This window comes from Martes martes (assembly GCF_963455335.1).
Source record: "Martes martes genome assembly, chromosome: 10".
Lineage (NCBI taxonomy): Eukaryota > Metazoa > Chordata > Mammalia > Carnivora > Mustelidae > Martes > Martes martes.
The window spans coordinates 69,034,093-69,047,553 of NC_137898.1; the positions used below are offsets into that span (position 1 = coordinate 69,034,093).

The 13,461-nt window shown below is 38.5% G+C and overlaps 1 protein-coding gene across 5 annotated transcripts in view; it reads right to left on the bottom strand.

The window, feature by feature from the left end:
* The window catches only part of DLG2 (discs large MAGUK scaffold protein 2), a gene marked incomplete at its 5' end in the record, with an annotated part of 887,937 nt that overhangs the window by 573,489 nt on the left and 300,987 nt on the right, over positions 1 to 13,461 (bottom strand). For all 5 annotated transcript variants that reach the window (XM_080815305.1, XM_080815304.1, XM_080815303.1 and 2 more), the window contains one exon: positions 744 to 868. In XM_080815305.1, the coding sequence (XP_080671431.1) occupies positions 744 to 868 (125 nt within the window). The remainder of the gene's footprint in view (positions 1 to 743; positions 869 to 13,461) is intronic.

Here is a 13,461-nt window from a genome sequence, read left to right on the forward strand (position 1 = left end):
GAGACAATTTTATATTATTTGCTAATTGTCCCATGTGTGTAACCCTTAGTTTCCCCAAACAATCTTCAGTTCTCTCGAGAGTGGGGGCCCTGGGTCTAGCAGCTACGACTCTATGCTGAGCTCCGTCTATGTACTTAACCTCACATATGGTCCTCAGCCACGTGAAGTTGGTTTCTCTCCTTGTTGGGATGACTTGGTCCTTTCTCCCTCCATGTTCTTGTTCAGATTTATGGGGTTCGTGAAAACTTAATTATTTTTTAAAACCCAGAATAGAATCCTCCTGTGGAATAGTTTTTAGATTCTGTTCAAACTCCTGGAGAAAGCCCTTATAAATGGTCGCTGAGTTTATGAATATCCACAGTATGTATACCATTGCCTTATTTGTTAATTCTACTTACAGTACAGTGTTTTTTGATACATTTTATTATTTGCTCACCAGCTCTGGGTGTTCTTCCTTCCAACCAGAATGAAGGCCACATGGAACAAAAATTTATCTGCATACCCTCCTTACAGAGCCAGGATGCATGTTGAACATGGTGCCCATCAACAAACACAAAGTAAATACTAGTTGAATTTTAGTTAAGTAAGAAGAAATCTATGAAGTCATTACAGAAAGCTTGCTTTGACAGCCATTTCTTTCAAGTACAGAGCTCTGTAAAATTATTATTCTCCGAAGGTATAAACATGTCTCATTGATGTGGCAGATTTACCTTCCAAATAATTCTAACGTTTCAGAGCTTTACCTGAGTCTGCCATCCTCTGCAGCAGCACCACCCGGTATAATCTTCGTAATAAATATGCCAGGGTCATCTCCAATGTGGGGATTATCTGTCCCTCCAGCAATACTGAATCCCAGGCCAGAATTCCCCTGGAGAAACAATAAGTAGACATTAAATGATATGACTGTCACCGAAACCTAGCTCCTCTCGCACTCCGTGTTATCATCTTACTACTCAAATGGAAATCAGGTGATAACAGTCTTCCATGCAAAGCTGTAAAATGCACCCTCAGCAGACAAAGGAAGGTCAGGAAAAACACTCAAGTTTGTCTCTGCATTGCAAGAATTGAAGAGGCTTTACATTTTTGCTTATTCAAAGGGCCTTAAATTTTTGTTTTTAAGAAAAGTCTCTTTTATACAGCAATTAAAATGATCATTGCAAAGTAGGAAATAAAGCTTATAAATTGTGTTATATACAAAAATACAAAAACATTAGCGTCAATTGTAAAAATTATCCATAGGTAGGAAAAAGAAATGGAAGGAAACCAGTTGCATGAAAATTGATTTGGTAGAGTAGTGAAATTTGGCTGTTTTAATTTTATTTCCAGTACTGTTATGCATCAAATAAATGTGTTCCTATATAACAAGAAGCTTTGGCTTCAGAAGGCAGTTCTCCCTTCTAGAGTTATAATAAATGTGAGATATTTTTCAGTAATAAACAGATTTTAATTTGCAATAGATATTGACAAGGAATGTATTACCACTGCAGCATGTAAATTTGATAGTTTATATTCTAATAAAGCTTTCATACTTACTCATGCAGATTACAGTAATTGATATCCAATGTACATACAACCTTCTGAAATCTGTATTTAAGACATAATTAAAAGTCTTCCCCAAATTCACAAGCCATCTTACTTAACATATTTATTATTTACATATTTTCCTTTAATTTATATCTCCCTGACTACATTATGTTTCCATATTATGTTCTGATGTTTCTTCTAAATCAAATTTTATTTAAGCCATATCCATACACCTAGGTAGTGTTTATAATTATCCATTTAAAAAGACTAAATAATATTTCATCAAGGTCGTATCCTATCATTGATTTAACCAGTCCTCTATCACTGGATATTTAATTTCACTACAACCAAGATAGCTTACTAAATTTACAACTACTTGATTAATTCCTGCTCTTGGATAAAAAGAAATGAAGACTAAGAATTTAGTAGCTAATCCAGAAAAATTAATTAAGACACTGTCAGAAAAGTTCAGTGTCAAGATAAGATCAGCTATAACTTGACAGTTCTATCACTGCAAATGCACAGTAACGTTTAGCAATTTTTATTGACTGAATAATAAAAATTCCAGAAGACTGATTTCACAATTGTACGTTTATGTTGAAAAGCTGAAATTAATAATTCAACCATAACAACTAAAATCCCATGTCTTTATACTTCTGACATTTCTCTAATTCTGTTTTTCTTTGAAAAAATGCAATGTTCACTGAACAGAGATATTACTCAGTAGCAGTCATGCAATCATAAACTTATTTAATATTTGTTACACACCAGCGCTGTGCCTGGCACTGGACTAAGTTCTGGGAAATACAGCAGGGAATATGTCAGTTGATGCGGCACAAGAAGAGAAAGTACAGTGTGTAAGAGTGGCCGACGGAGGAAGGAAGCGTAGGGACTTTTCCAGAAGGCGAAAAGCAGTTAGTTACTCTTAAGAGGGTCAGGATGGGAATGGGGAGGCAGACAGAATATTCCAGTCAAAGGAAGAACACATGTAAAATCCCTGAGGTGAGAAAGGGTATGCCAGGTCCAAGACATAGACAGGAAGTCCTGAGTTAAGAAAGGAAAATGAACTGGATGAGATAAATATTTACCAAGTGCAAGTGCAAGTGAACCTATTCTTGGCTTTAAGTACCTACTGACCCCAGATGACTCTATCGGTATGGCTGAGTAGCTACTAAGGGTAAGGCTACAGGGAACAAGACCAGATGATTTCTTCCTTCACGGAATCCAAGGAAGAGTGGAAAAGGCGGTGATATCGGGCATCTGGTAATCAATACATTTTCACTGCAACATCAACTACATTGTCAGGACAGCATTTAGGTGACTTACAAGGCAGTTTCTCTATGATTTAGGGGTTTCGGAAGGAAAGAATGGGAATATGAGTATCCTCATTGTAATTTGGGTCTAGTTCCATGAACATCATTTGGAGTATACTGGTCTTACTAGAGTTGGCCCCTCGGAGATAATCATTTCCTGCGTAAGGGGGTAGGCAAAGAGGCAAGCACAGGCTGGGAAGTACACAAATGCTTTCTCCTGACAATATCAGTATTTTTGGAGAGGGCACTCAAAACTTTGCCATTTGTGAAACACATTCACTCTCTAGCTCTTACCCTTATCCTCTTCATTTCTAGTTTTGCACTTTTACCCTCAGGAGTACTCAGCTGAGCTGCTGGCTCTTTCCTGCACAGCTGACACCATGACTTGTCTCTTGGCCTTGGCTCATGCTGCTTTTTCTACCAGAAACTTTCGACCATCCCTTTGCCTGGTCCACTTCTACCTATTATCCAAGATAAGGCTCAGAAGGCATGTGCTACAGAAAATATTAAAAGATCGCAACTCCATTTCTCTGGGTAATTCAGTCCTCTCAAGTTTTGAAAGATTTCTGTGTTTATCTATGCCATGCACTGTGCTATTTTGAGTTTATATATTTCTGAGTCTCTCTTTCCTTTAAAGTAAGGAAACTGTGTAGTATTCATCTTTGTTCTTGGTACTTTCTCTGGCACACAGTACTGTTCAGTAAATAACTGACGAATGAATGAACAAACAAACCTACTGAGAATATTCACGATCTAAAGGGAAGACACAGAAAGGACACAGTAAAAGTCCACAATGTGTTCAGAAATATAATATACAAGTAGAAGCCATTTTCTTCTGTGTTCTGCAAGAATAAAAATGGAAAGCTCAGGTATTCGAATTGTGGCTTAGTTGTAGGATGAATGATGAGACAAAACTGTCCAAACTGGGGGGATAGGCCGCTCTGGAAAGGAAGGAGGACCATTCACTTATAGAGCAGCTGCTTAGTTGCTGGACACGAGGGACCTGAGCATTTATGGGGAGGTTAAACTGCACAACTTTAAAGGATTCTTCTGGATCTTTGGCTAGATTTGTAGGAAACCTATTGTTACAAACAAAGAAAAAGGGATGTGTAGCGGTAGAAGTAGATCACCATTGCATTTTTAAAGCTTATTCTGTGAATCAACAGATCTTTGAAGTGATGGTTTTGATGACAATCTAGCAGCTAGTACTGTTTTCAGAATTGACCCTGATAAGGAGATCTGGTGGCCTTTGGATCTTAATACACATTCTCCTACCCTCAAATCTACTCTGAGGAGAAAGAAAGAATGGATCAGGAAATCCATAATGAACAGTGGTAGGTAGAGGCAGAGTGTAACTGGACCTGTGTTTCCAGTCTCAAGGATTTCCAAAAGCAAATTTTGTGTTTCATTTAAAACCAGCTGGGCCTGGCCGGTCACCATGATTCTTTAGAGGATGTTCACGTGACTTCAGCTAAGGACGTTATTTAAAGTGTTTTCCTGTCTCTCCTTGTTGTTGTTCTCTCCCAGCCGTCCCTTTCAGGCCCTTGCTACCAGCCAGCAGCATTCAGTGGAGAGAGGGACAGATAACAAGCAACAGTGAAATTACTGCCTGCTGTTCTCCACGGCTGAGTCACTCCAGTCCCCTGACAGTCATTGCGGAGCCAGCCAGCTGCAGGGCCAGACCCCAGAACCTCTCAGTTCCAAGCGGCGATCTCTCCATGTGAACAGGCAGACCCCTGGCTGACACCCTTAGATCCTGAGAATTGTGGCTAATTAACCGAGTGTTGATACTTGACCCAGTCAATGGCAACTGTGAGGTGCCACGCTTGTGAGGGCAGTCCCTGTACAGGGCTCTGGGTAGCTGCGGTTGCCCTGCAGCTGGGCACATTCCATGACTGACGAATGTGGCTGGCATGAACCATTCTTTCTCCTGGTTCCTAATCCTCCACATTTGCTGATTCTCCCCCAAGAGCACAAGTCTGCTGCCTAGCCAAAGGGCACTTCCTCTTTCGTGTACTATATTCCATCTCTTCTCAGAAAAAGAATCAACTGAAAGGAAAGACACTTTACCATTTAAGTGATGGTTGCAAATATAAGTATAATATTCTGAGAAAAGTTCCTCTTTCATTCAAAGTGTTTCTCTAAATGAAAATTACCCCCAGGGCGCCTGGGTGGCTCAGTGGGTTAAAGCCTCTGCCTTCAGCTCAGGTCATGATCCCAGGGGTCCTGGGATTGAGCCCCGCATCAGGCTCTCTGCTCAGCAGGGAGCCTGCTTCCTCCTCTCTCTCTGCCTGCCTCTCTGCCTACTTGTGATCTCTGCCTGTCAAATAAATAAATAAAATCTTAAAAATCTTAAAAGAAGAAAAGAAAATTACCCCCAAAATAGGGTCACAAAAGAAGACAAAATATCATAACCATAAGCATGTATAGAATTTTTAAAAAAGATTTTATTTATTTATTTGAGAGAGATTACAAGTAGTCAGAGAGGCAGGCAGAGAGAGAGAGGGAAGCAGGATCCCTGCTGAGCAGAGAGCCCGATGTGGGGCTCGATCCCAGGACCCTGAGATCATCACCTGAGCCGAAGGCAGAGGCTTTAACCCACTGAGCCACCCAGGCGCCCCTAGAAGTTCTTATTTTAAAGTATTGTTTAATCTAGTAATTCAATTCTAAGAATTTATTGTGAAGAAATATTCAGAGATATGTACAAAGATTTGTGTTCAAGGCTTTATCACAGTATTATGTTTTAATGTTAAAAACAGAAACAAAACAGAAAATTGAAAGTACAACTCATAACTGGAAATAAACATTCAAATGATGGAGAAATGGTTAAAGACACTGTGGTACATCTATCTGAATGTGGGACTATTTTGGAGCCATTAAAATTGTAGTGATAATGATGACAGGAAATGCTCATTATGTAAATGTGAGAGAAAAAAAGTATATGGAATTTTAATTACAGTATGATCACCACTGAAGATATTAAAAGCAAATGACTTATTTTTAATGAGAAAATTATTAATCACTAATTAGTAAGAGTAAAAATGTTTAATAATTCAAACTAAGAGGGAGACTTTTTAAAAAAATTATAAAGTACTTAATAAAACACAAAAAATATCAAAATACTAAAAATTTTCTCAAGAACACTAACATTTATTGCATATTTATTCTGAACTAAACATGACCTAAATATTTTTTAATTCCCCATTCAGTAGATATTATTTCCTCCTTTTTATACGTTAAAAAACAAACAACAAACAAATGAAAAACCCCAAGGCTGTGAAGAGTGAAGTAGCAGTTTAACACAGAAAACAAGTGAACAGTGGATTTCAGATTCAAATCAAATTCGTTTGGCTCCAAATATTATTTTCCTTTCATTATATCACATTGCCTTTCCTGGGTTGAAAAAAAATAACTTGATGGTGGATACATAATAAAAATGATCATACTAACAAACCAGTATTTTGGATTTTTGAGAAGAGTCTAAACTACTTCTATCAGTATCTGAAAATATTCAAAACAAATTCTTTTTACTTTTTGTTGGGGGGGGGCAGGGTTTGAACTCACAACCCTGAGATGAAGACCTGAGCTGAGAGAGAGTTTGATGTTTACATGACTGAGCCACCTGGGCCCCCTAGAAAATTTCTGATGGAAAAGCATGGATTTGGGCCGTTCAGATCTGGTTTTGAGTATCAGCTTTGCACTTATTAGCTATTTGACATTGGCTAAGTTTTCATCTTTGAGTCCAGTTTCTTCATCTGTAATATGTAGATAATATCTATCTCACAGTAGCATTAGGTTAAGTGTCTGCCTTTGGCTCAGATCATGATCCCAAGGTCCTGGGTTCAAACCTCCCTCTCCCACTGCCCCTGCTTGTGTTCTCTCTGTCACTCTCTCTCTCTCTCTCTGTGTCAAATGAATAAATAAAATCTTAAAAAAAAAAAAAGGTAATTTAGTTAAAAATTCTGAATGTGGGGAAAGGGATGTTTAGATTGGCAGTCCCAAACATTGTTAGATAAATAAAGGCTAGATAAACTCTTCTAAATTTTAACAGTCATGTCCTGTTTTGAGTAATATCAAAATTTTATATATCCTGTTACGGACTCCAGGAGTCCTATATACCTCCCTCATTCCAGGAGGAACTATGTGCTCCTTTAACTCTCTGCCAAGAATCATCAATATATAGGTCTATTTCCTGCACAGCTGCTCCAGCAATGATATTAATTTTTATTTAGTATCACTTATACTGCAAAATTATATGCATATTGTTTTCAGATATATCATCATGCCTCAGTCTCTGATCTGTAAGTTTCTGATATACCCCCAGATTGAAAATTACTAGTGAAAATTTGACTAGTGATTAACACACAGGATAGTGAACAAGATAAGTAGATAGAAGGAAGTTATCAAAAAAGGCTAAAACAGACAACAGCAAATTAAAGGAATCCTCCAGCTATGTGGCAGGAGAAAAATGTCACTTGATAGGTCCATTGGTTAGCAAATAATCTTCTAAATTGTCTTGGAAGATATTTTATTTTAGGAAGTAAATCTGGAATGGCACAAAGAATAAAAAGATGTCTTTTTTCATAGACATTACTTGTTGAAAATCATTCAAAGTCTTTCTCACATCCACATTCTATAACATACTGCAGTATCAAAAGATGAATAGCCATAGGCCTATTATTATAGTATAAAGATATGAATATAATTCAGACATTTCTAACTACTCTTGCTTGCAGTTATCTTCATAAAAATTTTCCCCCTAGAAATGTTTTAAGACGTTATCCAACAATCCATGTATTTTTGAATAACATTCTTAGTCTAGGGATAAGGGATGCCTATTTCCACTTACTTAGAAGTTCCAGAAGTCGCATTTAGGATTTGCTGCTGAGGAGTCACCAGGAGGTCTGTGTTTGGGGACTGGTAACTGGAGGAAAGTGTTTTCAGGGTTTGGGGGGCTGTGGAGAGGAAGCAGTTTCAATAAACAGCAGGAAAGAGAATGCTAGTTTACAATAGGCCAAAGAACTCATGATAAGTAAAAGGGTGATAGTGTAAAGGTAGATTACTGTTTTGTGAAACAGTTTTATTCTTAGGAGACACACATGGTAATGTCTGATGAAGAGGAGGCAGGAGTAGGGGAAAGATTTTAGAGTGTGGCAGGGAGAGGACTCAGGCATGTCTGTGGGCCAAGGGAAAGAAGCTCCTGGAAAGGCAGAATGAAGGTACAAAAGAGAAAGGGAGTCCATGGGAAGAAAAGTCCTGAAGAAAGAGGAGTGAGAATAGGGTCTAGAGTCCGGATTTCTGAGCCCCGACTGTACATATTGGTTAAGTACATGTGGTATAACCACACGAAGGAATACGATGGTATTATGAGATGAATATATCCTTACAATACATATTTAGGTAAAGAAAGGAGAATACAATGTAAGATTTACATTTTATAATATATATACATAGAAAAGTTTGAAAGTATATTCACCAATATACTAAAGTTGCTTTCAATGGATATCAGAATTATAGATCCTTTTTTCTTTTTAAGATTTTATTTATTTATTTGTCAGAGAGAGAGAGAGCGAGCGAGCACAGGCAGACAGAGTGGCAGAGGGAGAAGCAGGCTCCCCGCGGAGCAAGGAGCCCAATGTGGGACTCGATCCCAGAACGCTGGGATCATGACCTCAGCCGAAGGCAGCCGCTTAACCAACTGAGCCACCCAGGCGTCCCAAGAATTATAGATCTTTTTATTTTTGTCATTTTAAGCAAGTCCATCTTTAAATTTCCTTATAAATATGTCTCCCTATAAACACACACACACACACACACACACACACACACATTATACTTACAAAACACGTTTAACAAAAGAACAAATGGCAGTTTGTTTTTCTAAGATAGCATAACTCAGCCTTAGGTGGGAAGGAGGATACTTTTCTATTTGGGATAAGAATGATCAAATTACTATAAAGTGTTATTTTAAGGCAGAAGAAGTTACAGGGTCATTTTAAGGTACAGGAGAAAAAAGCTGGAGGAGTTCTTAACCGACAGTGTCTTTGCCTTACACATTTAGATGTCAGGACACCAAAGGGAAGTCTAGAATGAATTTGTAGACCTACGTAAAGCAGTAAAGGATTGGAATTGCACCTGTGAGGCAAGAGTGACACATTAGAATTAGTAGAGGTCTGCTGAGCAGCACTGAGATGGGCCATCATCAGCATGGTTATGGGATTTTCTCCCACAGCGCTTCGTAATCGTGAACAATGAGAAGGAAAGGTATGGTTGCTTTAGGGCTGAAGTTTGAAAATCAAATGTGGCTAACTCTCAAAGAAATGAGGAATGCAAATCAGAAAGAATAGAAAAGGAAGAGAAGCCAGGTATATGCTCAGCCTGGAAGAACAGAAGTGGGTAAAAAGATTGAGATCATGACAAGGTCAAAGTAGAGATTCATGGAGAACAGAGGATGGAAGAGGGACCAGCAGGCTGTGGACACTGGGATTTCTGGGCTCAGGATTTCAGGGATGAAGTGGTACTCACTGATAGTCACGGGAGTATAGTAAAGGTTACACGAATGCATTAAAATGATGATCAAGTCAGAGTCCTTTGTGGCTGACACTGAAGTCTCCTTGGAAGATGGTAACAAAAAGAGAGAAGGTAAGATGGTCAAAAATGTTCAGTGAAAGTGGGCAAAGATAAGGTTAGGGGCAGAGATAAGAAGAGGGGTAGAATGTGAAGCAGTATGGCAGTTAAAAGAGTTACAAGTAGAGGCACAAGATGTACCAAGTCCTAAGAAGAAGAAAGCGATTGGACTTGTTCAAGGAATAAAATGAATCCAAAAGAGCGGTAGACTAAGTAAGGAAGGGAGATGAGGTTAGAGACGGTAGTAGGGGTCAGACACTGGTGGTGTAAGGTTTGTGGGTCACGAAGATTTAAAACAGGAGAGTAATCTGGTCTGATTTAGTTGAAGATTACACTAGTTGCTTTTTAAGAACATTGGAGAGAGCAAAGATAGGGACAGGAAGACCAGCTGGAACGGCCAGGTCAGAAACTGATGGTGGCTGGATAGGCTGGGAGCAATGGGGGTGCCATGATTTGAGACATGATTTGGAGGTGGAATTGACAGGATTTACTGATGGCTAGAATTCTCAAGGAAAGAAAAGAATCAAAGATGGTGCCTACCTGGGCAGAGATGTCCTATGTCATCTCTATATGAGATGTAAAGACTGTGATATGGGTGGAAAAACCAGTTGACAAGAGGTAAATCAAGTTGTAAGTTTGAGAAATCTACCAGTATCACTGGAGTGGCAGAAAAAAAAAATACTGAGGTCTTGAGAAAGAATAATGGTAATTGCTAACACTCAGGGATTGCTTTCTATGTGTCAGGTGCTGTACAGACCTTACAACTCCCTTTTTAATGATAATTAAGGTACAGGCAAGAGGGCGCCTGGGGGGCTCATTCAGTTACTTGTCTGCCTTCTGCTCAGGTCATGATCCCAGCATCCTGTGCCTGAGCCCTGCAACAGGATCCCTGCTCAGTAGGGAGCCTACTTCCCACTCTCCTATCCCCCTCCCCCTTTCAATCAGATAAATAAGATACTTTAAAAAAAGATACTGGCAAGAAAATAATGGTGGTAACTGCAAGAGGATGAGGAATACGTGCCAGGTACCGTTATTTCCAACAGCTCTGAAGGTACATGCCCTCATGTTTTCTGAAGGCCAGACCCAGGAGTATGGGCTTTCCTGGAGAAACCAGGTTTTTGTAATAAGGAATGACAGGATAAATGTGATATTTTACCATGACTAATTTGAGGACAGCGTGCAGCCAAAGCAAAAATAGGCTTAGTGGAATGAGTCAGAAATCAAGGAGAGTAATTTGGGATCAAATACAATATTTGAACTATGAATTCCCAAGATCTGATTTAGGATGTTGTCAGTGACGTTCAACTACAAAACTACCAAGTAACCTCTCTCTTGTGCCCTGCAGTCATATTTAACCGAAATGCCATTAGAAGCCAATATACATTTCTCAACAGCTCCCAACATTGTTTCTCAACTTCTTGATCATATTTTTCCAATGTAAGTTGGTAACAATGGAGTCCCTCTCTTGTATCCCTATTATGCCATGTATTTCCAATGACATTTCTTCTTGTGTTTTCTGAAAACTTCCAGAACATGTTGTGTATGAAAACTAAGAACGAAATGGAGAAGCTCATGAGGTACTCTGTTACCCTATCAAGGAATCTGAGACTTACCCTTGATTCCTGCCTGCTCATCCGTCCTTATACTTTATTAAGCATGTGTCTTGTTGATTCTACCCCTAAAATATTTTCAGATCCATCCAGCTCCTCTTGACTTCTGTCATCACTGCCCCAGCTTAGAATTTCATTAGTTTTCCTCCTTGTTCTTCGGGAGTCCGGCACTAATTCATTTCATTCACATTCATGGAATGAAGTCAAATATGCTCAGAATAACAGATCTCAAATGCAAATAGCTATGAAGGCTGACAAAATGTACAGGAGGGTATATGTGGCCCCAGGAAAAGCAAAATGACAGAGCCAGAGCGTGATTAAATGGCGAATGATCTTTGTTCAGGAAATAAAATAAGAAGAAGTGGGGATTGAGCACATATATCTTATCTAAAGGGAAAAGAGATTCTTTAGCTCTTATGAATGGTTGCCATTCTAGAATGGGGGTCTAAAGTTGGAAGATTGTTCTCCCCTCCTTACTGAAGTCAGAAATCAAATTTTCCTAAGTAAAATATCATTTTTCAATGTTGGAGAATTATTAAGTTGAAATATATGTATATGGGCTCTTGGTCAGTTATGTTCCCTGTAGTTGGCACCTTGTGAGGCATATTCCATGGAAGTCACTCAGGTTGGCATAGTGACTAAGGAAAATAAAACCACAAACCACAGATAAGATCCTAGGGTAACTGTGTGTTGTTGTTGTTTTTAAAAAGCTGCTGACAACATTCTTCTGTATAGCATTATATATCCCTCAGCAGCATGTAAAGAAAAATGCCTTAAAGTAGGTCCTCACTTTCCTCTTCGTCCTCCTCTGTATTATTCTGAGCCTGGGTAACAATTTTATTATTACACACAGCACATTTTATTGTACTTGTTTACATGTTTATCTTCCCTGCTCTACTGTGAGCATCAACTCAAAAGTATCAAAACTGAGTTATTCATTTCCTATGCCAGAATCATGTAGCACCTATATGTGAAAAGAATTGAATAAATTTTTGCACAAACTAAACTGACCCGCTTCCTCTGCCTAGAATACTTCTTCTCTTCTTCTCTTGTTGAATTGCCATTCACACATCAAAATTCATCTCAAATGCTATCTCACATTTTCTCCAGTTGCTTCAGGGAGATGTGATTGCCCTTTCCTCTGTGATTCCACATGACTTCATTCATAATGTGAGTAAGACCATAAAGCTATTTATATATGTGTCTCTCTTCCGTTAGAGTCTTAGCATCTGGAGGACAGGGGCCACACTTTATTTGCATCTATATTTCTAGCTCTCCATCCAATTCCTAGTGACAGCAACTACTCAATAAATGTTTGCTGAGTTAAACTTAATGGAAGAATACTGGAAGTAATTTTTGTGACTAAGCTGATAAGGAAAGGTCAGATGAAGGGGGTTATTTGGTTTTAATGTAAGAGGTCTAAAGGTTGAGTTGCCTAATTCTGCATTTGTTTGAGTACTTACAATGTGCTCAACATTGTGTCAAATTGTGCTAATAAAACACCAAAAAGAGATATGTTCCTTGTTTTCAAGGAGCTTATGGTATAGTTGGGGAGATTTGCCATATATTCAAGAACAGTGTCGGTGTGGCACAATATTTCAAATTTGTCTTTGGCTCTTCTCTTCCTGGACATTGTGAACAATTATGTGCCAAGTTCTGTTGATTCTATCTCTTGAGTACCTCTAATTTTCAGCCTTTTATTTTTATCCCTATTGCATCTATCCTAGTTAATTTCATTTCCTATTTTCCAGGATATTGCAAAATGCCAAGAATGATCGGTTTCTACACCACTTCTTTTGATTCATTGTATTTCAGAAGTTCAATTTTCCCATTTTCTCCGCAATCAACATTTTGCATCTTCTACTTTTTTTTATTCCAAATCTTTGAAAACCAAGAACTGTTGACTAAAACAATCTTTTCTTTTCACTCTTTACAGAGCCACGAGGATTTTTTAAAAATACTGATTTTTAGAGTTGTCATATATATATAATTTCTAGTGTTTCCTGGCAGTAGTAACTTGCTACTGCCATCTCCTTTGAAGTGATAACTTAGAAATAACCAACTGAGACTCTGGCTAAACAAGCCTTCAACCCATACCCCTACCTCTACTTCTACCTCTACCAATCTTGATTAGGCCAAGAGGAATGGTAATAAACAGTTGCTATCCTCTATTTGGCATCACTGTCTTGGAATGGATTAAGAAAACAAGCGCTAGAATCATTCCTGATATGTTTAGATCCTAACTCTACCTTATCTTGGCTGTCATCCTGAACAATTCTCTAAAGATGAAAGATCAAAAGTATTTTTGTAAAAATAAAATATTATTTTCCCTTTTCATTGTGTTTACCTTTGCACAGACGGTGCAAAAGCAATGGTGGGTAAAACTC